The sequence below is a fragment of the Eulemur rufifrons genome, chromosome 2 (assembly GCF_041146395.1).
Source record: "Eulemur rufifrons isolate Redbay chromosome 2, OSU_ERuf_1, whole genome shotgun sequence".
Lineage (NCBI taxonomy): Eukaryota > Metazoa > Chordata > Mammalia > Primates > Lemuridae > Eulemur > Eulemur rufifrons.
In genome coordinates, this window is record NC_090984.1 from 7278050 (window position 1) to 7301732 (window position 23683).

Here is a 23683-nt window from a genome sequence, read left to right on the forward strand (position 1 = left end):
CCCCTGGAAGTCACCTGTCCTGGTTTTTAAAGCCCCTCTGCTCCTGTCCTGGTCCCCCCTCAGCCTGGGACCCCAGGCGTGACTGTGGGTGGCCACCAAGGGAGGTGGCATTCCCTCCTCCAGCCCCCACCCCCACCTCCCGCACATCCCTGCTCCCGGCCGCCCTGCGGGGATGCCCACTATGCAGATGAAGAAACTGAGGCTCAGAGGCAGGTGCCCTTTCTCTTTCCTGCACGCAGGACCTGTTGTGCCCTGGGGGAGCAGGAGGACCAGGTGGGGGGCAGCAGGGCAGGGGCAGGGAAGATAAAGTGAACTAGGGATGGGGGAGAGGTCCGGCCCGCGTTTCCTGCCTGTTCCAGCCCTGATCTTCCGGTCACACACTCAAGGACTCCGGCACCAGCCAGGAAGTGACTGAGCAGAGTCCTGGACAGAATCAGCCCCCAACCCGGGGAGGGGAAACTGAGGCCTGGAGCGCTCCCACCCAGGCAGGGCACTCAGCCAGAGGCCTCGCCCCTCCCCCGTTTCTGAGCAGTTTCCGCCACCACCAATGACAAATCCAGCTCCACGCCTGTGTCTCTCGGAAGCAGGTAGCCGAGGACACGCTCAGCCCGGGGGAAACCCAGGCCTGGGCCCCCTGCCTCCTGTGTGAGCAGATCGGGGAAACCGGGCGGGGAGGCTCGGAACACCGGCAGCCGGCGACGCCGGGGCAGGGCCCTCGGTGACTGCACGGAAGAAGTTGTGACCGCACACCCTCAGCCTCGAGGGCTGCGAGTCGGGGAGTTTCTGCCAGTCACTCACGCACAGGAGGACGTCTGTGCAAGGGCGTTCGTGGCAGCGGAGCGAGGCATTGCCCGGCAACGGCCTCTCCGGGAAAGACGGTGCCAGAATGGGGTGGGTAGGGAACCCCAGACGCGGCGAGCGAAGGTACAGGGCCTCAGGTGACAGCGATGCCATCGTGATCAGGCGCAAGCTGTGCCCAGGCACCTCCCGGAGGACGCTAGGCACAACTGCTTCTGGGGAGAGGAACCCAGTGTCTGTTGTCTTACATGTTCTCATTTGTGCTGTTGGAATTTTCTTTCAGCCTGTTACTGATCATAAAAACTTATTTTTTTAAAGGCGGACTATTATCAGCCTTAACAAGCAAGGAGATTCTGACACAGGAACCTGGAGGACGTTCTGCTCGGTGAAATAAGCAGTCACAGAAAGATGGCTACTGTGTGGCCCCACCAATGTGAGTTCCCCGAGTCGTCAGATTCACAGACAGAAAGCGGCATGGTGGGCGCCAGGGGCTGGGGAGGGCGGAGTGTCAGAAAGCTCCGGCGGTGGCTGGCGGCGGTGGCTGCACATCACGAATGTCCTCAGCGCCACTGAGCTGCGCGCTGAGATACGGTGAGATGGTAAACTTTGTTACGTGCGTTTCCCAGCAATTCGAATAATTTTAAATGGAGGGAAATTGGCAAACAGACACGGGTCAGTGGCTTGTCCTGGACTCTTCGCCCTCCAACCCTTCAGGACCCCCGAAAGCCCTCGGGTGTGGTCCCTACACAGACCCCCTCTCCTGCCTCAGTGTCTCCACTGAAAGATCGAGGGTGGCGGCCGAGGTAGACGCCACAAACGTGATGCCACCTCCCCTCATTCCCAGGCTGGGCTTCACCCTCTGGGCAGGGAGGAGGGTGCCATGACCCTATGTCACCAGGGGCCAATGGTCACACCCAGGATTGCACAGGTGGCCATGGAAGAACCAAGGCTTGGGGTCCGGCCAGCCTGTCTGGAGCCCCAAATCTGAGCCTGTTTGCTCAACTGTACCAAGGGCTGACACTCCGCTCAGAAGGAGGTGGACAACCTCAGGGTGGGGCAGAGTCGGAAACCCAGGCTGGGCCCAGGAGCCCGGCCTGGATCCCAAAGGCCCCGGAAGGGCTGGGAAGTCTCGTGCCCAAGACCTCGGCCCACAGGCTCCCACCCAGCCCGGCCCAGCCCCACCACAGGATCCTGAGACTGACTTCGGCTGGGTCAACTTGCTTTTTCTTTTCAACTTTATTTTTGAGAGCAGTTGTGAGCTCACAGCAAAATGGAGTGGAAGGTCCAGAGCATTCCACATGCCCCTGTCCCCACATGAGCACAGCCTGCTGAACACCCCCCCCACCGCCGCCCCCGAGTGGTGCATTTGTTGCTGTAGACGAACCTACACCAACATGTCCTCGTCACCCAGAGCCCCTGATGGACATTAGCGGTCACTCTCTGTGCAGTACATTCTGTGGGTTGGCCAAATGCCTGATGACATGTGCCCGCCATTGTGGTGTCACACAGAATAGTGTCACTGCCCCAGACATCCCCTGTGTTCCGCCCACTCATCCCTCCCTCCCAGCCCCCGGCAACGCCGGTCTTTATGCCGTTTGCAGTTTTCCTTTCCCCGAACGTCATGTAGTTGGGACGGTGCAGTCTGCGGCCTTTCCAGACGGGCTGCTTTCACGTGGTAATACGCGCTTGCGGCTCCTCTGCGGCTTTTCGTGGCTTGATTGTGCATTTCTCTTTAACGCCAGATGATATTCCATTGTCTGGACGTAGCACGGTCTGTTTATCCATTCACCTCCCGGAGGACGTCTTCGCAGCTTCCAAGTTTGGGCAGTGATGGGGTAAAGTTGCTGTCACTCTCCGTGTGCAGGTTTTTGGGGGGACACCAGTTTTCACCTCCTTTGGGGAAATACCAAACAAGCACGATCCTTGGGTGGTGTCCAGCTTGCTTTCTGGAGCCACCAGCCTCCTTCTCAGCAAGAGCCATCACTATAAAGTGCTGGCTCTAGGTTGCAAATGGCCGGCGAGACAGCTCGCTAGCAACAGGCCAACGCACCAGACTTGGAGGAGGCGGAAGGGACGGTGCCGGCCACGTGGCTGCTTTATGAATGAGGCTGTTTCTCCATCACTGCATGACATGGCTCAGCTCAGAGCAACACGTCTTCGTGACCTCATGTTTCCACAGGTCAGGGGTCAGGGCCTGGTAGGCCGGGTCTTCTGCTTGGGGTCGCACAAGGCTGCAATTGGGGTGTCAGCAGGGCCCATCTGCGTATCTCAGTGTCTTCGGAGCTCACCTGGCCGTGGGCAGAATTCCGGTCCCAGGTGTGGCAGCTCTCAGGTCCTGCTCTTGGCTCCTGGAGGCCGCCCGCCCCTCCCTGTTTTTCCCAAGGAAGGCCGGTCTCGGGGCCCAGAGGAGGTCCTGGGCACTCCCCCAACGGAAGGCAGAAGGAAACCGGGGCTGGCATCCATGACCCTCTGGTGGGGGGTGCAGTCGGACACTGCCAGGGCAGCTCAGCTGTGCCGCGTGCACACGGCCACTGGGGAGGCTGGGGACAGCGCCTGGAGAGGTGGCAAGCCCACAGAGCCGAGGGCCAGCCAGTTCTGCTGCGGAACCCTCCAGGGGTATCGGCCGGGAGCAGAGCTGTGTGGGCTCCTATCACCTGGAAGCAGGTGTGGGGACCCGGTGGCGGCAGGGGGGCTGTCTGGCCTGGAGAGGAGGAGACACGACCACAGTGAAGACCAGGAGGTGAGATTCCGGGTGGGGGACACGGCTGGGGAGGGGACCAGGGACCCGCACAGAGACTGGTTTTGTGGGGCTGCAGGTGTGGGCCTCCGTCGGCACGAGCCTGGCTGCACAGGCTGGGCACAGAAAGCTCGGAGCAAACACTATGGTCTTTAAATCAGATGTCATACACGCAACGCTACAGCAAAGGAGACACTTGTGATTTTTACTCGATGTGAAAACTGAGTTGGGCAAGAATATTCTAGAAACACTTCCATGTTGTGGCAAGGCAGGGGTGGGTGTGTGACGACCTTGGTAGAGCCCGGCTTTGCCACCTGAAGGGACCCACTGTACAGAGAGGGACCCTGGGGCGGGGCTTGGGGGCTCCCGGGGGCCAGGCAGGCGCACTCCACGTTCCCTCACTCTCGGTGGGTCCAGGCCACTCCCCTGGCAGTGGCAAGTGTCAAGATTCTCGAAGGAAGTGACCAACAGAACCCCAGGGCTTTACATCAATATTTAATTTTTAACTTTAATGTGCAAATAAATAGAAAAGAAGAACTACATTCAAAACATCTGCAAAGGAAGAGCAAGGCCCGGAACAGAAATTCCTCAAAAAACGGAAAAGAGACGCTCCCTAGAAGCATGCGGGGTCGGGCAGGAGTTGCGGTGACAAAGGCAGGGCTCGGCGGGATCTCCGGGCCTGGGGTGTGGCCCACGAGGCCCCCCGGGGGGGCAGGCCAGGCACAGGAGGGGCGAAAGGCTGGCCAAGGTCCGGTTCAGGAGCCCCAGGGGTAACAGGATGCGTGCGCACACAGTGCCTGCGCCGCGCTGGGGGAGACGCCGGGGGCGGCCGGGGGCAGGCGGGTCAGCCTCGGAATCCCCCAGGTCCCTAGGAAACCTAGTTTGGCACAGCTCTGTGGCCTGAGGACGAGGGCTGTGTTTGTTCTGGGCCCACCTGTGGATGGAGCCACCCCCGGTGTGCGGGTGCCAGGGCCAGGCTGGGGTTCTCAGCGGGGGAAGGGTCTGGGCCGCCCCAGCCCCAGCCGCCCAGGACTCTTGGCACAGAGAGCCTCTGCGAGACAGTCACCTCAGCCCCTCACAAAGGGACAAAATGGCCTGCTGAGAGGCCAGGCTGCCCTGTGAGGGGCCTGGGATGGGTGGGAGGACACTTGGCTCCTTGGGGGCAGCTGCAGGAAGGGGGGGGGCAGGGTGGCACTCAGAGTCCCATGAGGAGAGATCTCATCCCCAAGGAGCCCGGGACTTGGCTGCAGAAGTTACAAGCACTGAGACAGCGTAAAGGAATAAATATGCGTGTGCGTGTGCGTCTCCCTCGGCCACATCCACCTCGCGCCCGTGGCCGAGCCCTCCCTACGGCGGGGCACGCGGCCGGGCAGGGACGTCGGCCAAGCAGACAGCTGCCCCCGTGGGCCCAGCCGACGCGGGGTTCGGCATCTCTTTTGTCCAGAGCGGGGCCCCGGAGGCTGCTCCTGCCTGCTCGTGGCCCTCGCTGCCAAGCGGGACCCGACGGCGTGGCTGCAGGGCTCACGGAGGGCCCTGGGTTTCTGGCAGCTCTCAGAGTGTTCCCAAAGGACTCGCTTTTCAAGCGGGTCCACCCAGGGCCCGACTCCTTCCTGGTCAGCGTCTCTAGGACACCGACCCCTCCCAAGGGTGTGTCTCGAGAGGCTGGTCTCCTGCCACTTTTCCAGGACACCTACGACTACAGGACGGTGGTGCTGCCCGCCGGGGATTTGGCACGTGTGAAGGACGGACGGGGCCAGGGCAGGTGCACAAACGCGGTCGCTTGTTCCTTGGCCGGGGCGCCCACCCACCCCCGTGGCGGGGGCTGAGCCCCAGGGTTCGAGGGCAGGAGGCTCAGGCTGGCACGTGACGGGTCCACAGGAAGCCGAGGCGCCGGGGGAGGCGGCGCCCTGCTCTGGAGCAGCTGTCCCGCAGCGGCGGGGCGGGAGACGCTCCCCTCAGGTCGTCGGTGAACACGCCCCCGGTGGGACCCAGGCCGAGGGAGGTGGGTGCCCTGTGAGGCGCCAGCTGTGGCGGGCACAGGTCAGGGCGAGGCCGGGCGGCGGCTGTACTGCACACGGTAGCGGGTCACGGGCAGGCCATGCACGTGCACCGTCTCGCAGAGCGTCTTGCAGGGCACCATGTCCTCGTCCTCCTCGCCCATCAGCCAGTCCTGCACCAGGCTGGCTGCCTCCACTGTTACGTTGTCCTCCAGCCAGCGGCCGTGCCACTCCTCAAAGTGCTGGTGGTGGCGGAGCAACACCAGCGGCTGCACCTGCAGGGAGGGGTTTGGGTGTCAGGGTGGCCCAGGCACCCTCAGGACCCCAGGAGAGGTGGGGGCAACACTGGGGAGACCCGGGCCCCAGGACGCGGCAGGAGGGCTGGCACCTGCTTAGCGCGGCAGAGGGTGCCGCGGCGGTACATGTAGTCCTCAGAGTTGACGATGAACACCATCTTGTGCGTGCTGAGCTTGAAGCGGCAGTCCACGTCGCACGCGCTCTCCACCCCGACCAGGCGCTTCCAGGAGCTCCGGGCCTCGCCGCGCAGGGCCCGCGCCTGCTCGCTCTGCCACCGGCGGCGGAATTTCTTGAGGTTCCTGGGGGTGAGGGGAGGCCTCATGGACTCGAGGGCCCGGTGGCGGGGCAGAGGGGAGGGTTTGCAGACCTGGCAACCCTCGTGTTCCAGGAACAGTGGAAGATGTGCCGCCTCCCAGGGGTGGAGGGAAATGCAAACTGAAGCAATGGGAGAGACCCCTCCCACCCACCTCTGGCCTGACCCTACGGGCTCTGGCAGCCTCTGCCTCAGGGATGGGCACTCACCCTCCACCCGCTGACTCACTGTGGAGAGCAGGACCCCCACCCCAGATTGTACCCCTCACCGCCCCGGGGTTACCGCTCTGCTGGCTCCAGACCCAGGGGCCAGGCGGGCAGGGCCACACCTCAGCACACGCGGGCACTCAGAAGTGCTCCCAGATGTCCAGCCTCCATGGGACAATGGGGGTTCCCTGGGCCTATAGGGAGGGACTGAACACCAGCGTTGGGGCCTCTCACCTCTGCAGGAACACAGGTTTCAGGAGGAAGCCCTCAGTGGGCGAGCTGGACGCACCCTCGGTCCCCACGTACTGCTCCACATACCGGGCCAGGTGCTGGGGACAGGGAGAGACACAGCCTGTGACAACCCCACATCAGGGCCCAGGCCTCTCTGACCCTGATGAGCTCGGGGGGGTTTCATTCCCCCTGTCCCCAAAGCATATGAGGACAACAGCAGCTGCTGAGGCCTCTGATCTGTGATGGGGACCCCAGAACTCCCAGGCTCCGGCTCTCGATAAAGGGCTCGGCCACAGCAGGACAGGCACAGCCAGGCTGTGGTTGAGACAACTATGGAACTGGCATTTCGTGTCTCAGTAGATAAATCCAGGCTGTGTCAGGACAGGTCTGTGTTCCTCACATGCTAACTTCACAGCGGGAGACAGGGGTGGGGGGCTCCTCACACACAGAGCAGGGTCCAGGCCAAGAGGGGACAGAAAGATAGAAGGAGACACCAGGACACAAACGACAGGTAGACGACCAGGTACGGGTTGGGGTGAGTGACAGGCGGGGCTTGCAGGGGCCGCCCAGGTACAGGGTGGGCGTGGCCTGCAGTGTCGGTGACCTTCCCTCTGCTCACCACCCTGCTGAAGCCAAAGTCTCCTCCAGAATCAAACTTCGTAATTAAAAACCATGTTTCCCGTGAAGTCCCCGAAGGCGCAGGGTGTGCAGCCCCCACACTCTCTTGCCTTTGCAAGTGTCTCCTGGGTGGGGAGCCCTGCGGCCCGAGAGCCCAGAGGCAGGGAGGGAGGGGTGCTGTGAAAGGGAGCCCCCCGTTGCTGGGGGAGTGGCAGGGGAGCCCCAGCTCTTGAGGGAGGCTTGGGGCCTACTGGCCCAGCACCCCCCCCGAGCCAGCACCACAGACACAGGGCATCTTTCAGCTTCTCCAGAAAGCTCTTGGGCAGACACAGTGTTCCAGCCCCTGCTTCACAGATCTTAGCTGCTCCAGTTAAGGACAAGGCAACAGCAGCAATCATGGTTTTCCTTTTTTTTTTTTTTTTTTTGAGAGACAGGGTCTCATTCTGTCACCCAGGCTGGAGTGCAGAGGTGTGATCATAGCTCACTGCAGCCTTGAATGCCTGGGCTCAAGTGATCCTCCTGCCTTGGCCTCCTGAGTAGCTGGGATTATAGGTGCGCACCACCATGCCCAGCTAAATTTTCTATTTTCTAATTGTGGGTTTTTTTTTTTTTTTTTTGGAGACACAGTCTTGCTATATTGCCCAGACTGGCCTAAAACTCCTAGTCTCAAGCCATCCTCCTGCCTCGGCCTCCCAAAGTGCTGGGATTACAGGTGTGAGCCACCGTGACTGGCCCTAGCAATCATATTTTTGATGTACTTACTTATTTGTTTATAGACAGCTGGGCTCCAGGAAAGATTTTAAGGCAGCTAAGTGCAGACCCACCATCCTGGTGGGAAGGGGTTCTCAGCACATGGGAATTTTGGTGCCGACACCTGGAACGTGCCAGGCCAGGTGAGGCGAGCTAGTCACTGTGCGGGCTCAGTGGCATCCTCCAACAAGACATGTCCAAATCCTGACCTCTAGTATCTATGAACGTGACCTTATTACAAAACAAAGTCTTTGTAGATATAATTAGTCACGGTGAGGCCATCGTGGAGTAGGGTGGGCCCTAAATCCAATGACTAGTGTCCTTGTAAGGAAAGTCACAGAAACACACAGTGAGGCCACATGGACACAGAGGCAGAGACCGGAGGGACGCAGCTACGGACAAGGAACGCTTGGAGTCACCAGAAGGTGGAAAAGGCGAGAAAGGAAGGGTCCACCTCGACAGCCTTGGGGGGTGGTGGTGTCTGTCGACACCCTGACTTTGGACTTCTGGCCTCCAGAACCGTGACAGAACCAATTCCTGTCATTCCAAGCAGTGTCTGTGACCCTCTGCTGTGGCAGCCCCAGGACATGACCTCGGCCCCCCAGCTGAGTGACAGGCACACAGGCGTGAGAGACAAATGCAAGCAGGAGCCATGGACAGGAGGAACGAGGGGGATGAGGAGGCCTGGCAAGGAACCCCAGCTGCCTCCATGACTGCCCTGGGGACAGTGCCAGTCTGTGTTTAACTGTCACCAGGGTGGCGGAGGTGAGTGGGGAAACGTGTGCTTGTGGAATGTGTGACTTGGAGTCTGGGCCAGGTGGGTCATCACCCGGTGATCGGGAACTGGAACGCCGAGCGCTCAGCCAGAGACACGGGGTGCGGAGGGCACGTGCCCTGGAGATGCCCTGGAGCGGGGCCAGGGGAAGGTGGGGTGGCAGCCCGGCTCTCGCCCACCCTCCTGCCCTCCTGCCCTCGGACACACCCGCCGGCTCCCAAGGGCCCACCTGCTCTTTGGAGACCGAGTGCAGACGGAAGGCCGAGGGGCGGGGGGGGAGGCAACCCCAGCCCTGCTGGCTCCCACGGTGAGAGCGCTCAACGCGCAGTGAGGGTCCCCGGTGGACACTGCGGCTGTCTGGCTGGCAGGAGCAGGGGCCCTTGGGGTGGGAGCCCCACGCTGCGGCCCTTGGTTGCTCCCTGCCCCACCTCCCCCGTGTGCGTGCAGTGTGGACTGCAGGGCCGGGGCCTCACCTGGACCTCCACAGGGTCCTCTGTCTGGGCCTCCTCAGTGTCCAGGAGCTCCATGGTCATGATCACCTGCCCTTTGCGCTGGAGGAACATCACCTGGCGGGGGTTGGGACACAAGCAGCCTAAACTTCTGAACGGCCTGGCCAATCACAGGACAAGGGTGCAAGGCCACCAGGGGCCCGCCTCTGCCATCTTCCCGGGGCTCTGATGCCTCCCTGCGGGACTGAGGACCCTCCTGGGCTCAGCACACGAAGCTGTGGTATCCGGGCCCGCCCAGCGGCCGAACCAGAGTCCAGCCCAGGCCTGACTCCAGAGCGGAGTGCAAGCGGCCGGTGCTCCCCTGCTGTCGCCAGGGTTGGGGGCTTCCTCAGGCCGCCCCCTCTCGCTCCCACCCCGGCTCCCGTGGCCCAGCACGTGGCCGAGTTCGGCCAGCCCCTACCTTGAAGCAGTTCTCGTCGGCCATGCACCGCTCGGCCTTCCACTGGTAGCTGGTCTCCCTGGCAGCGCGGACGCAGCGAGAGGACAGGTTCCCGCCAGCAGCCCCCCGCTTCTTCTCGGTCAGGTACAGCTCCACCACCTTCAGGCAGACGTCGTCGCTCACGAGGTGGTGCAGCTGGCGGGAGGGAGAGCAGTGGGTGCCCACCACGCCTCCCGCTGGCGCCCCCCACCTCACCCAAAGAGGAAGTCAGCAAAGGCCTGAAACACCAGGGTGGAGAGTCCGGGACATGAGGATGAAAACCAGGAGCCAAACAGGCCACGTGGGGTGACCTCAGTGCTGTACACGAACCAGACCAAAACCAGATCCAACAGACCAAACCAGACCAGATCAGAACAGACCAAACCAGACTAGACCGGACCAGATCAAACCAACCCAGACCCAAACCAGGCCAGACCGGACCAGACCAGACCAGACTTGCGAACCCCACCTGGGTGTGAGAAACACACAGGGAAGATATGGAAGACACACATGGGTCTCATACGGTGCCTGGCACATGGCAAGTACCCACTGAATACCAGTTACCACTGCTAAATACCACAAATGCGAATTTTTAAGAAAAAGTGAGGCAAAGCATTCAGACAGGACCTTGACAAGGCAGGTGACAAACATCAGCATGGAGGGCCCCGTGTGGGCACCTGGTCGGGGCCTGGCAGAGCCACAGCAAGGCTGCTCGAGGCCCTGACCACAGCGCCAGCTAAACAGCTCCGTTTTCTTTGTTCTTCATTTTTAACAGTTTCTAGAGGAGGTGTTTATGGAAAGGGGGATGGTTTTTCTCAAGTATTCATCGAAGTGCCAAATCTGGTCCAACCTCTGTTGCTACAAATGAGGCTGGAGCTGTGGATGCCCAGCCGGGCGCAGGGCTCAGCCTCCTGGCGCCCCCAACATCGCTGCCTCCAACCCCTGTGCAGGGCCCTGGCGTCCTCTCCAGGCTGCCCGGCGCCAGTTTCTCCATCGCCAGCTGGAGTGGCCACTTCTGCAGATGGTGATGGGGAGGGACCCATTCCTGGCACGCAGGAAAGTGAAGGTGTCAAGATGCAGCCGCGGGTTCCGATAAGTCCTTGCGGCCAGAGACACAGGCCTCCCAGCCACCAACGGGAACAGGGCAGACCCCATGGACACAATCTAGACAGGGGTACACTGTGGACAAGTTTCCACAATTGAGGGCGTCCCTAGGGTCACAAAGGGATGACAAGGCCGGACCAGAGGAGCCATCAGGGAACTGTAACTCGAGCCCCAGTGAGACCCCACCAATCTCCAGCGGAAGGAAGGATGACCCAGAGCCCTGGTAAGCAGGGAGCGTGGCCTTGGCCGCTGCTGGTGGGAGCCAACCACGAAACCGGACAGTTCCCCCGAGGCTGGACACACCTGCCTGTACCTCACGCCGGGGCAGGGCAGAAATATGCACAGACTCCAGCGGGGGACTCACACCACACGGGGCACTACCCCATGCCCGTCCTCAGGACACCGGCGGACAAACTGGGGTTGGTTCCCAGGAATCCTTGGCAGGTGTGAGCACCGCAACACAGGATCTCACAGAAAGAGGCTCCCTGGACACAGCCGGGACAGTCGGCTCCAGACAGGGAAGCTACCTCAGTGCAGGAATCGGGGTAGTTGGTGGCCGCGGGAGGCAGGTGGCTGGGAGGGGACACAGGGTGGCGGGGCGGGGGTTCTGTTTGTGAAAATGCATCGGGCTGCCTGTTTTGGATTTGGGCGCGGTAATGCACGTCTGTGTTAACGTCAATAAATAGTCTTTCGACCCTGGAAAGAAACGTCTTTTCTGAGACGTTCTAGTGACTGCGTCTGGGTGGGGAGTAATGGCATTACTGGTTTCTCCAGCTTCCTTTCCGCGTCACAACAAACAGCCTACTCAATGACCAGGACAGCAGAGGTCGTGAGCAGCAATCCGGCAGAAACCGGCTGTCGGGGGTCTCTGCTGTTTCCGTCTGTGACCCGTTTCCGCTCGCTCACGTTCAGCTGGGGCCGATTTTCTGACGGCAGCCCTGTTCCCCTCCACAGGAGAAGTGGGTTTTTCACGTGTTGCCACTTTACCCTCAAGAAAGGTCTGTGGACGGGGACCGACACCAAAGCTCGCGCACAAATGCCCACAGCCGCACTGTTCGCAATCTGCCAGGCAGCCACAACCCGAGCGTCCACTAACACACGAAGGACACACAAACCGCAGCCTGTCCACGCAACAGAGTATCACGCAGCCGTGACAAGGAATGAAGCACTGATCCCCGCAAGGTGGATGAACCTCAAAAACACGATGCTGAGAGACAGCAGCCAGACGCAAAAGGCCACACGGTTCCGTCTGCAGGAAACATTCGGAACAGGCCAATCCACAGAGACAGAAAGCAGTTCGGTGGCTGCCCGGGGCTGGGGGAGGGGGGTGGGGAGTGATTGCTGGCGGGGACAGAGTTTCCTTCTGGGCGGATGAAACCCTCTGGACTGTAACGGAAAGAGGTGGCGGTCCCACAATATTGTGAACGTACTAAACGCCATGGAACTGTGCACTTCAAAATGGCCAATTGTACATTATGTGAATTTCAACTCAATAAAGTGAAAAAGGAAAGGTTTCTGTGCGAAGCCTGCAGCTCCCCTCCCGGCCCGGGTGTGCAGGAAAGGCTGGTCCCCGGCATCCTAGCGGGCAGGTCCCGCCGAGGACGCCCCGCTCACCTGCCGCGCGATGTTCTGCACCAGCTTGTCCATGGTGAAGCCGATGTAGGCGTGGATGGTGAACATCTCCCGCAGGGTGTCCTCGTACTGCGTGGGGTCGATGCTGCCCTCCAGCAAGCTGCGCACCATGTCCAGGAAGGCCGGGTAGTACTCCTCCAGCTCCACCTCGCCTGGGGGACGGCAGGAACAGCGCGGCTTTCCTTCACTCGCCTCCCAGGGCAGCGAGAACCCACCAAGCCAAGCCCCTGCACCCAGGGGCCCCGGGAAGCCCCTGCGAGGCCCAGCGGCCCTCACTGGCCACCCCTGGGACAAATCAGGGAACACCGGTGTCACACCACCCGCCACCCAGGCTGTTGTCTACTCTGGGCCTCGGCTGGGCCCTGTGACCGGGCCATGGCAACCAGAGAGCCATGGAGCCGAGCCACGATGGCTTTACACGGCCAGGGGAGGCTGGTGGGAAACGCAGGCTCCCCAGTCTGGTGAGCTGCTACAGGTAGAAAAGGAGCCACCGCTGGGGGAGGCTGGGCAAGAGGTACTCGGGGACCTCTGTCTTATGTTGGGAACTTCCCATGTGAAATCACGTAATTATTTCAAAATGAAAAATCAGAAAGACAAACAACAGGACGTTTCAGATGAGGAGCTCTGACCCTGGACCCCGGGCGGCCGCAGGCGCCTTACTGGGCTGCTTCAGCCGCAGCTCCATGGCGGGGTCGCTGCCCTTCTCCCTGCGGCCCTCGCAGAGCAGCTTCTCGCGCTCCTTCTCCGTCCGATACTCCAGGAGCTGCTTCTGCGCCTGGCGGTAGATCTTCAGCAGCCGCGAGCACAGGGTCTGGTGCAGCCGCAGGAAGAAGTACCAGTTGTTGTTGGCAAAGAAGAGGCTGTAGACGTCGTCCAGGGGCTTGTGTGGCGGCACCGGCGGCTGCTCAGCGGCCGGCATGTCCCCGAAGGCCCCCTTCTCCTCCGGGGGGCTGCTCTGTGGCCCCGGTGCTGGCTTTTTCCGCTCGCCGGGGTCTGCGCCCTGCCCCTGGGGGCTGTCCCGATCCTCGTCAGCCGACTCCTCCGACGCACCCAGGTCCAGCTGCTGGGAGAAGAAGAGGCTGGGCACGAACTGGTGCAGCAGCTGGTGGATGGTGCCCTGGTCCTCCTTCTGGATGGCCGGCTGCCGCTTCACGTAGTAACTGATGAGGGCCGCCGCGTCCTCCAGGATCTGCCGGTCCTCGTACACGAAGATGAGGTGCGGCTCGCTGGAGGGGGCGCTCCGGCCCTCCGAGTGCTGCTCCTGGTGCTGCAGCGTGACAGGGCGGCCGTTAGCGGGAGGCGACCCAGCACCGAGGGGACCCCCACGCCCGCCCGCGGATCTCCATGGACGTACGCTGCCCAGAGAGGGGCTGGTGACCACTGTCGGGGGAATGGCAGGGTCTGGGGCAGGTGGATCGTTTGCCTTGACCCCATGTGAAGCCCCTCATGTTCCCAGTCCCCTCCCGAAAGGCAAGGCAGCCCCAAGTCACCACAGGATCTCAGATGGCAGAGCTGAGGGGGGACACTGAGGGCACAAGGGCAATGACAGCGTCACACGTGGCTCTGGGGCTCAGCCCAGCTCCTCTGCGTCCTTGCTGTCACTGTCATCGGCCCCCTCTACCCGCTCCCCTTCACCTGCCCACTCCAACCCTCTCGTGCGTACAAAGCAATTTGGCCAAAAGGAGCACGGTCACCCAGGTGACCCCTCCCGGGTACTCCCAAGACACCCGGAAGACCTCTGACACCTGCAGAATGAAGACTGGGGAGGGGGCGCCTCCCACGCCTTCCCGTGGCCAGGCTTCAGCTTTCTGGGCTGGACAGGCCATGTGTCTTCTCGGCACAGGCTGTGCTCCTGGACTAAACGTGCATTTTTTCTAGCAGTCTCAGGGGTCCTTTCCTGTCCCCGCAGGGCAGCGTGGAGTGCGGTGGGGCTCGAGCACCCTGAGCTGGTGCCCAGGGAGGTCTGTGAGGTTGGTGTCCATGGGCAGCCCCTGGCTCTGGCGTCACCTGCCCTCTCCTATCGCTTGCTAAGTCCCACGTGTCCCACTTTTGCCACAAACACCCTCAAAATTCTTTTCACGTCCTCTCTGCAGCAGGGTCCAATGCACGTGATATAACGTACATGATACGTAACCCCGTGTTCCAAACTACGTGACGGAATGAGGGTCGGACGCTGGAACACGCGCAGAACCTGCACCTGCGGAGCCCGCCTCGGCGCCCCACCCCCGGGAGAGGTCCCAGCAACTCGGCAGTGACATTGGTGGGTTCCAAGGGCCACATCGTCAACCCTGCAGACACCACAGGCCCCTTGGGGCTGGTCCTGGGTCTCAAGGCCCCACCGAGGACTAGTGCGAGGAAACCAGACGGCTCCTAGGGTGGGCCCAGGGCCCTGCGGGAGTGAGAGCCGCGGGAGGGAGGGGGCCTTCAGGACTGGTGCCGTAAGTGGCCTCGCACTCTCACACGCTCTGGGCAGGCCGCACCTGCCAGCCGGGGGCCCTGGGCCAGCAGCCTGGCTCCTAGGCCTTCAATTTCCGTATCATAAAAGGAGGTGCGAGCGTCGCTGCGCAGTTATGCGAGGAATAAGGGAGAGACAGTGAGGACATGCCGCCTGCCCTGGCGGGTATCTGGGACAACAATGTCCCTTCTCCATCCTGTGGTCTGGGCACTGCCCAGGGTGCAGCATCCCCTCCCCTCCCGGCTGCCTCCTCAGGCTCCAGCTGAGCTCCCGGCAGAGGAGGCTGTTCCCGCCAAGCTCCCGTCTCAGGCTTGGTTCATGATCCAGGCCCCGGCAGCCTTGAACAGGCTGAACCCCGCCGAGAGGGCGTACGGCAGGAAGCAAAGCCCCAGGGTCAGAACCCGGGTCCCCTGTGACTGGCTTTGGCAAGTGCAACCTCTCATGCCTCAGTTTCTCCCTGGTAAAGTCAGGACCATGCTGTACCGCGTAGTAAGGTTTGTGAGCAAGATTAGATGAGCTTCTCCTTCTGAGGGGCTGACAGTGTCTGGCACAGGCACCAATGAAGAAACAAAGGCTGCTGCCACCGAGTCACCTAAACCAAAGGCCATCGATGCCCAGTGTGGGGGGAGGAAGTCTTTCCTGGACAACCGTAGAGTCACCAATCCTCCTCCTGGGCCGGCCCTACCTGAGCTGGGCACTGCAGAAACGGGAACCCTCACCTCGACACAGCCCTGCAAGGGTGATGCCAGTAACCCTGTCCGACCGCAGGGGAAACAGAGGCACAGAGACGCGGCGACTGGCCTGTGGCAACTGGCCTGTGGCGGCCGGGAGAGCCCATTGCCCTGCCCAGCCTGCCCAGACCTCGGGCCGGGAGGGCCTCACCTCGTCGTAGACGCTCTCGATCTCGTTGAGCAAGCTCTTGGAGCGCAGGGCCTTGGTGTCGTTCTGCTTGAAGTTCACAGCCTGGTGGTCGAGGGACTTGAGGTACGCCTTCTCATACTGCTCCCGCCAGATCTTGTTGAAGCCCTGCTGGGCCTCCCGCCACTCCTCCTCCTTGGCCTTCAGCCTGAGGGGGCGAGAGGGGCTCTGTGTGGGGATGACCTGGGGCGCCCTCCTCGAAGCGTCCTGCACTGGCCTGGCCTGCCTTCCTCTGGACTTGACTGCAGACGGCCAGAACCCAGGCCCAGCCAGCTCCCAGCCTGCCCGCGCTGAGTCAAATGCCGAGGTGGGGGAGGGGAGGCCCTACAGAGCCAACGAGGCTGGTTCACGGCTTCTTCCCCTCCTCCCTGGCACCCAGCACACTCCGTGTAGCTGCTGGCACAACCGTCCAGCTCCCTCGCGCCAAGCCCAGAGAGGGACTCGACTCGGGAACCCCGGGTCTGAGCACAGCGCAGGCCTGAGCGTGGCCGCCCGACAAATACCTGTTCGCTAGCATGGGACGCTGCCCGAGATAGATCACTAAATAGAAAGCAAGCTGCGGTGCAAAGGGGTCCCCTTTGTGTTCTGCAGTAGTTACTGACATGTCTGATGTGACTGTGATTATGTGCATCGTGGAAGGTCCTAGAAGGTCAGGAGAGGAGGGAAGACTGGGAGGCGGTGAGCCAGCCCACAGCCCTGGGGACCCCCCTAGAGGTGGCACCTGTTGACAAACAGCACTAATGAGCTCTCTGGGGGCTCCCTGCAACAGGCCCAGGTGGGGGACACCATGGGACACCTTTTCAGGACAACAGGGACGGCAGTGACGGGGTTCTTCTTGAGGCTCTCGATGATCTCCGGGGCCTTGTCACCGTAGATGCGGTGGATGGCGCGACGCTGGATCACCTCCGACGTGCCCCCCAGGGAGTCGTCCAGGCGGAACTTTTCCTGGTCTTCCGGCGCCATCCGGGAGAGCTTCTTCTGCACGCTCTCCAGCACCCGGATGGTGGCCAGGTTGGTCTCCAGGACGACGTCTAACTGCGGGAAGGAAGGCAGGAGGGGCTCAGCCACTGGGGGGGTCGGAGACCCCAGAGACGTCTGAAAGCAGCAGCCCTAACGGGGCCCAGTGAGGACTCAGGTGAGCACAGCTGGTTCTGGGGGCGATGGCGCCACTGACCAGGACCCTCAGCCGCCCACCACAGCAGGAGCGTCCAGCAGCCAGAACAATGGACCCGTCTGAGGACGGACACAGGTCTCCACCCTCCCCCAGGACATCCAAAGGACAGAACTCATGGTACACACAGTCCCCCAGTGAGGTGCAGGCCACCGTGCTGGGGGGAATGCCAATCCCAAAGGGTCACGCACTATGCAATTCCACTGACACAACCTTCCCGAAGTGTCACAGTGATAAAGATGGGGAAGAGGTCGGTGGCTGCCAGGGTTGGGGACAGGGTGGGGGCGGAGGGAGGCTGGTGTGGCTCTAAGTTAGGGCAGCACAGGGGATCCAAGCGAGGCTGGGACTGCTCCAGATCTCCCTCTGCTGATGGAGACACCAACTCCCACAGGTAACAAGATGACACAAGACCGAACACGCAGACACACACATCACACACGCACATCACACGTGTACACATGCACACGCACACACGCGTCCAAGTCAAACTGAGGAAGCTGAGCGAGACCGGTGGGTTGCAGCAATGTCAGCACCCCGGCCGGGACCATGCACCAGAGTTCCACGGACGTCAAACCTTCCCCTGGGGAAGTGGGGAATGGGGACCCGGGATCTCTTTGTGTTATTTCTTATGCTGCATGGGACTCTACGATGATCTCGATAAAAGATTTCAGTTAAAATATTAGACAAATTAAATTTAAAAACTTTTAAAACACGAAAAATGCTGTCCTGTAGCCTACCCAGAGGCTAGCAAGGGCTGGCAGAAATGAACGTGCTGGAAAGTGCTGGAATCCTTCTTCCTCCAAAGCAGCCTGGGGAGGAGGAGGATCAGGATGTGTCCCCATAGGGAAGGGGGGAGAGACACGGACTCGGGGAGGTCACAGCCCGGGGCCCTGACGCCCAGACACACACCTCGAAACGCTCGTCCTCACAGCGGTGCAGCTGCTCCTCGTAAGGCGTCTTCTTGGAGCTGACGAAGGTGGAGTCTTCCGACCAGGAGGGGAAGGAGACCCAGGTGTCGTTCAGAACCTGCACGGAGAGGACACACTGTGACCGGCACAGCAGGCCCCGGTGGCCCAAACCGTTTACTCTGCCCTCCGGCGTAGAAGACAGGAAGACACGTAATGCCGTCCTGATTATGTTCTAGGCAATGACCTTATCACGCAGATGGTAAGATTAATTTTAAAGTTTTTAAGGGAAAACATGACTTTGGTCAAGTGAACACGTTATACTAGGGCTGTCCCCTGGTATCTGCAGAGAATTGGTTCCTGGAGCCCCTCAGCTACCAAAATCCCTGGGTGTTCAAATCTCTGATGTAAAACAGCCTAGCACTTGAATATAACCTACACATATCCTCTTGTATACTTTAAATCACCTCTAGATTACTCATAATACCTAGTACAACATAAATGCTACATAAATAGTTGCTACACTGTATTGCTTTTTTATTTTGGATTACTTTTGTTACACTGTTTTTATTCCCAAATATTTTCAATCCAAGGTTGGCTGAATCCGTGGATGAGGAACCAGTGGATCCTAAGGGCCGACTGTACAACTGGCAAACTTTCTCTGGAAGGGCCTGGTAACAAGTATCTCGGGCTTTGCGGGCCATCTGGGATGAATACTCAACTCTGCCTTTGTAGTGAGAAAGCAGCCACAGGCAATATGTAAATGAATGGTCGTGGCTGTGTGCCAATAAAACTTTATGTATAAACACAGGCAGCGGGCCAGGGCCCACAGGCCACAGTTTGCAGACCCCTGCACTGTATCTTGGAATCCAGCAGGTACTCTTGAATTCTGGTCATGCAGTAATCGTCTGTCCACGAACCCTGAAGAAGTGTCCCACAGTCAAGCTAAACAGAAACACACTGAGGTCAGTGAACCTGGACACAGCAGGATAGTGGCATCAACGAACGCACATCTCATGACGGAGGATAGGCCAAGCTCCACACTGTCAACGTGTGCTCTGTGTTTTGCCAAAACTACCAGCACGTATGATACCGGTGTGTCTTCTCAGGCAGTTTTTTACTGGGCCACATCCCAGCACCACCCATTATCCAACATTGTGGGGGGCTGAGCACTGGGTCCTCCATCCACAGGACAGGAGCACCCGGTGTTGGCTGGGGAGGGGTGGGGGATGGGCCGTGTCCGCCGAGCCCCAGGGAGCACTACCTCCTTGCAGATGGCCGTCCTCCCGCTGCACTTGGGCTGCTGGTAGGTTTTGGGGAGCGCCCGGTAGCTAGATCCGATGCGCTTGCAAGAAGCGTAGTCGATTTCCCGGCTTATTCCGTCCCCGGATCTGTCGCTCATGGGAGGTGCAAACGACAGCTCTTTCACCCCCAGGAAGGACTTGAACTGTGCAAAGAGTTCCGGAAATTTCCTTCAAAGATAAAGACAAAAGGTAAGGTGGCATCCATGGGACCTTCTGAGAGGGCTCTAGAGATTTCAGAGCAGCTTCACGTGGACACTGGAGGTTAAAAACAGTCAGAATTCAATGTCACGTCATAGAGGGACCAAGAGGTGGAACCAAGCGTCAGCTGCACATAAAGTCACTGCAAGTCCCCAGGGGGTGTGAGTGATTCTGCCCCATACCCGTGTCAGCACTCCTGTGCCGAGTTAAAACAAAATTGGGGGTTGGGGGGAAGTGCAGCCCAGCCTGACTGTGTGACCCCGTTTATGAGCAACTCAACAGCCAAACACGCACCCAGAAGGCAGAGGATGAGCAAAGAGCCACACTTTGGGGCTCTGGGGCCAGAGCACCCCAGACTCTGCTCAAACCGCACACAAAGCTCACTTATGAGTGCCTGTCCCAGGCTAAGGAAGAGGGATTCCATCTTAGCCTCAACTTTCTCAGCTTTAAATCAGGACTAGAGGCCAGACGTGGTGGCTCACGCCTGTAATCTCAGCACTTTGGGAGGCCAAGGCAGGAGGTTCGCTTGAGGCCAGGAGTTCAAGATCAGCCTGAGAGTAAGATTCCATCTCTACAAAGAATAGAAAAATCAGCCAGGCATGGTAGCATCTGTAGTCCCAGCTACTCGGGAGGCTGAGGTGGGAGAATCGCTTGAGCCCAGGAGTTTGAGGTTGCTGTGAGCAATGATGAGGCCACTGCACTCGAGCCCAGATGACAGAGCAAGACTCTGTCTCAAGGGGAAAAAAAAAGAAGCAGTAAGGCCTAGAATTGGAGGGAAACTCGGGGATGAAAAGAGACTCACTGGACGTAACAGAAAACAAAACGCTGATGAGGGCTGTTTGGCAGTGCCCACCTGGGACCACAGCATAATCAGTGTAGGAGGCAATCAGTCCCAAAGTCTGGGCACTCCCGAGGTGGGAGGGGGAGGGACTGGAATGGCACGTGGGGGGCAGTCCCTGGGCCAGGTGAAGGTCTGTTTCTGACTCGGGGCTGGGTACTAGGGTGTCTGCCTGATGATGATTCATTAAGCCATTTGTCTATCACGTGGCTTCCTGAATGTATGTTTCATTGTACATTAGAAAAAAGTCTTAAAGGAAGGTTTTCTTAATTAATGGAAAGCGGCTTACACAGTATCTGCCTGGGTTGTTTTAAGGGCTGAACAGGCCAATCACGGATAATGTGCAGTCACAATGTATGAGATCCTTTTTTTTTTTTTTTTTTGGAGACAGGGTGTTGCTCTGTTGCCTGGGCTGGAGTGCAGTGGCATCACCATAGCTCACTGCAGCCTCAAACTCCTAGGCTCAAGCAATCTTCCCACCTCAGCCTCCCAAGTATCTGGGACTTACAGGCACATGCCACCACCCTAAGTTTTTGATTTTTTGTAGAGACAGAGTCTCACTGTGTTGCCTGGGCTGTTCTCGAACTCTTAGCCTCCCCGCTTGGCCTCCCAAAGTGCTGAGACAACAGGCATGAGCCATCGCACCCAGCCCAGAGACCCATTTAAAAAAAAAAAAAAAAATCTTCATTTATACATTTCTCTGATGCTCTTCCTTTCTTTAGGCAAATCCACATTTGTGACTTAGATCATTTCCTTCTGCCTAAAGAAAAAAAAATTTTTTTTTTTGAGAGATGCTAATTTACGAGTCCTATAGGTAGAGCCCATCTGGAGCTCTCAGGAACTCTCGGGAGCTCTTGGGAACCTCGAGTAGGTACATTCACAATCCCCAGCTCACATGCCATCAGCCCCCACGAGCCCGAGAGGGGACGTGTGCAGGCGCAGCTGCAGCTCTGCCCAGCAGGCCCCTCCCTCGGCTGCCCTGGTCACCGGGCGCTGGAACTCTCTCCCACGGACGAAGTTTCTCCCCGTGTAGCAGGGGTCCAATTCTAGGTGGTAGAACTTTTTAAAGCATTTATTGGGTGAACTCCAGGGAATTACACTGGCTGTAAGAAAGCCCGTCCCGGGAGGTTACCCCCTGCATGGTTCCATTAGTGCAACATCTTTGTGATAGAAATTTTCCAGACGGAGAACAGATGAGTGGTTGCCAGGGTCTGAAACGGACGCGGGCTGAGGCAGGGTTTGGGGGATGGAAATAAAAGGTCAACGCACGGCCCCTCCTGGTGCTGGAGCTGTTCGGTGTCTTACTGCGGCAGAGGCCCGAAGCTCCCCAGTGAGAACACTGCGCAAAGCACACACACGAATGGGGGCAAATGAAATGGGGTCTGAAAAGGTCGGTGGGCTGCGTGAGCGTCAACAGAGTAAGTCCCACTTAACGTCATCATCGATAGGTTCTCGGAAACTGCGACTTTAAGCAAAGTGAGTATAACGACACCAATGTGACCACAGGCTGATTGACATAAACAAGAGTGAAGTCCCTGCGGCACATTTCTGGTCACAAAAACATCACCAGACTTTAAGACCAAAACACTTCTATTACAGATTGAAATAAACGTGAGCTACATACACAGCTAAGAAAGCTGAATAAAAACAAGATGACAATTTACCCAATGATTCCAGTTTAGGGTCTTGGGTGCCCAGAGCTGTCCTGGCAGCTCAGGGCCCCAGGTGGGGACTGACCTGGGGAGGACGTCATCCTGTCCCAGGTTGGGGGAGTCTACGGAAACAAAACCCACCCGGGGAGTGCTGGGAGTCGGCGGCTCACCCTAGAAACGGGCTGACAAGCTGCAAGAGCTCAGAGCCGGACACCAGCTCCTGGTTGAAGAGCGCGATGCAGCGGAGGAAGTTCTCGTACACCTCCTGGCTCTTCAGCACCCTGCGTACCTGCGGAGAGAGCACACCAGGGGCCCACTGTGAACCCCTGCTCCTCAGCCCCGGGCCAGGTTCAGATGTCACAAGTCACCAACATGGGCACGCTCTACAGGAACCAGCTGTGGTCTGTAAGTGGACGCTGTCTGTGCGGCAGCTCTCGGCTTGGGCTGACAGCGCGTGCACACAGGCGTCTCGCCTCATCTGTCCACGGGCCTTGGGCGGGAGTCCCAGGACACCCCAGATTTAGAAAAAGCCACACCACTGCAGAGTGGCAGATGTGTATGTCCTCAAACCCTGCTTGGACTCTCAGCCCCGACTTCCCCCTGCTGTGGCCTCTGCCCGCCATGCCGTGTGCCCCCACTCCCCGTGGGGAGCGCTGGGGGCCAGTCCCTCCTCCCAGCCCTGCCTGCCCCCCCCCCATGGACCAGGCGTAGCAAGGCCTGCCTGGATGGGGGCAGGCCCAGGGGGCATCGGCCCAGCCGGCTGGACCCGGCATCCCCAAGATGGAAGCTGGGGGCCACGCTCACCTTGTCAAAGAAGGAGAATTCCTGCAGGGTCCCGTACTTCCCCACAGCGGCAATGGACAGGTCTTTGGTACCACGGAGTTTCATTTTCTTCTGTGGAGAGACATTCCACGCAGTTAACGCTCTGTGTGCCCCGAGGACGGCCTCTCTGTCTGTCTTTGTCCGAGTCCTAACGACGCGAAGACTGAGCTCTCCTGACGGGACCACCGTGAGGTGCCCAGTGAGGGATGGGCAGGAGCCTCCCTGTTGCCCGGGACCCCCAAAATGACGCCTTCGAGACCACCTGCCAATTTTTGTGGTAGCCCCATCCCCTGTGTGGAGTGAGGACATGCTTTCTTAGGGCAGCCTTGGCCTCTGTGACCCAGGGAACGGTGACAGCCACACAACCACCCCCACCAAATCTGGGATCTAAATCTCAGCAGTTTAGGGCTTTGGTAACAGGCGGGAAAGCCACTAAGTTGGAATGGCAAGGGGGACGTGCCCCTGGACACGGTGACATCAGAAACCTCTCCTGCCACCTGTTTTGTCCTGTGGGCTGAGGTAGTAACAAGGGGACAGAAGGGGATGACACTGGAGAAGCCAGGTTTCAAGTCCCTGTGAAGATTTTTGTCCCTAAGCTGGACGTGGACCTGAGCTTGGCTGCACACCCGTTCAGGATACTATTTTGTGCAGCCAAAACCATCTCCAAAGTGCCTGAAGAATGAGGACGATATGTCAGGAGGACACAGGAGTCAGCCTGAAGGGCCACTGGCCACATCTGGAACAGTCTGGATGTCAAGATCAACAACAGTAGTAATGGATAACCCAGAGTCCATACTGATACATACAACTACATAAATGGGGAAGAAGAGAAAGTTCCTCCTTACAGTAGAAAGACAACCGGTAAACGTACAAGGAATAACAGAATTAGGAAACCACCATCACCAGTGATGAACATGACAGGAGCTAGATCTCAGCCCCACTCGCCCCTGAGTTGTGCAGTGATTAACCCGCACAACTGTACGTGGCAGGCTTGCCTGTTAAAGAGTCCCCATGGTGAAAGGAGCAGACTGTACT

General features: G+C 59.3%; 1 protein-coding gene across 1 annotated transcript in view; it reads right to left on the reverse strand.

The window, feature by feature from the left end:
- Positions 1-4047: 4047 nt before the first annotated feature.
- SIN3B (SIN3 transcription regulator family member B) overlaps positions 4048-23683 on the reverse strand; it is a 40502-nt gene continuing 20866 nt past the window's right edge. Inside the window, 15 exon segments of the mRNA XM_069477224.1 lie at positions 4048-5807; positions 5921-6128; positions 6583-6677; positions 9196-9288; positions 9632-9805; positions 12368-12537; positions 13046-13652; positions 15723-15906; positions 16555-16793; positions 17839-17955; positions 18683-18721; positions 18723-18779; positions 19099-19306; positions 21997-22115; positions 22631-22720. Coding sequence (XP_069333325.1) covers positions 5577-5807; positions 5921-6128; positions 6583-6677; positions 9196-9288; positions 9632-9805; positions 12368-12537; positions 13046-13652; positions 15723-15906; positions 16555-16793; positions 17839-17955; positions 18683-18721; positions 18723-18779; positions 19099-19306; positions 21997-22115; positions 22631-22720 — 2631 coding nt within the window. The 3' untranslated portion in view covers positions 4048-5576.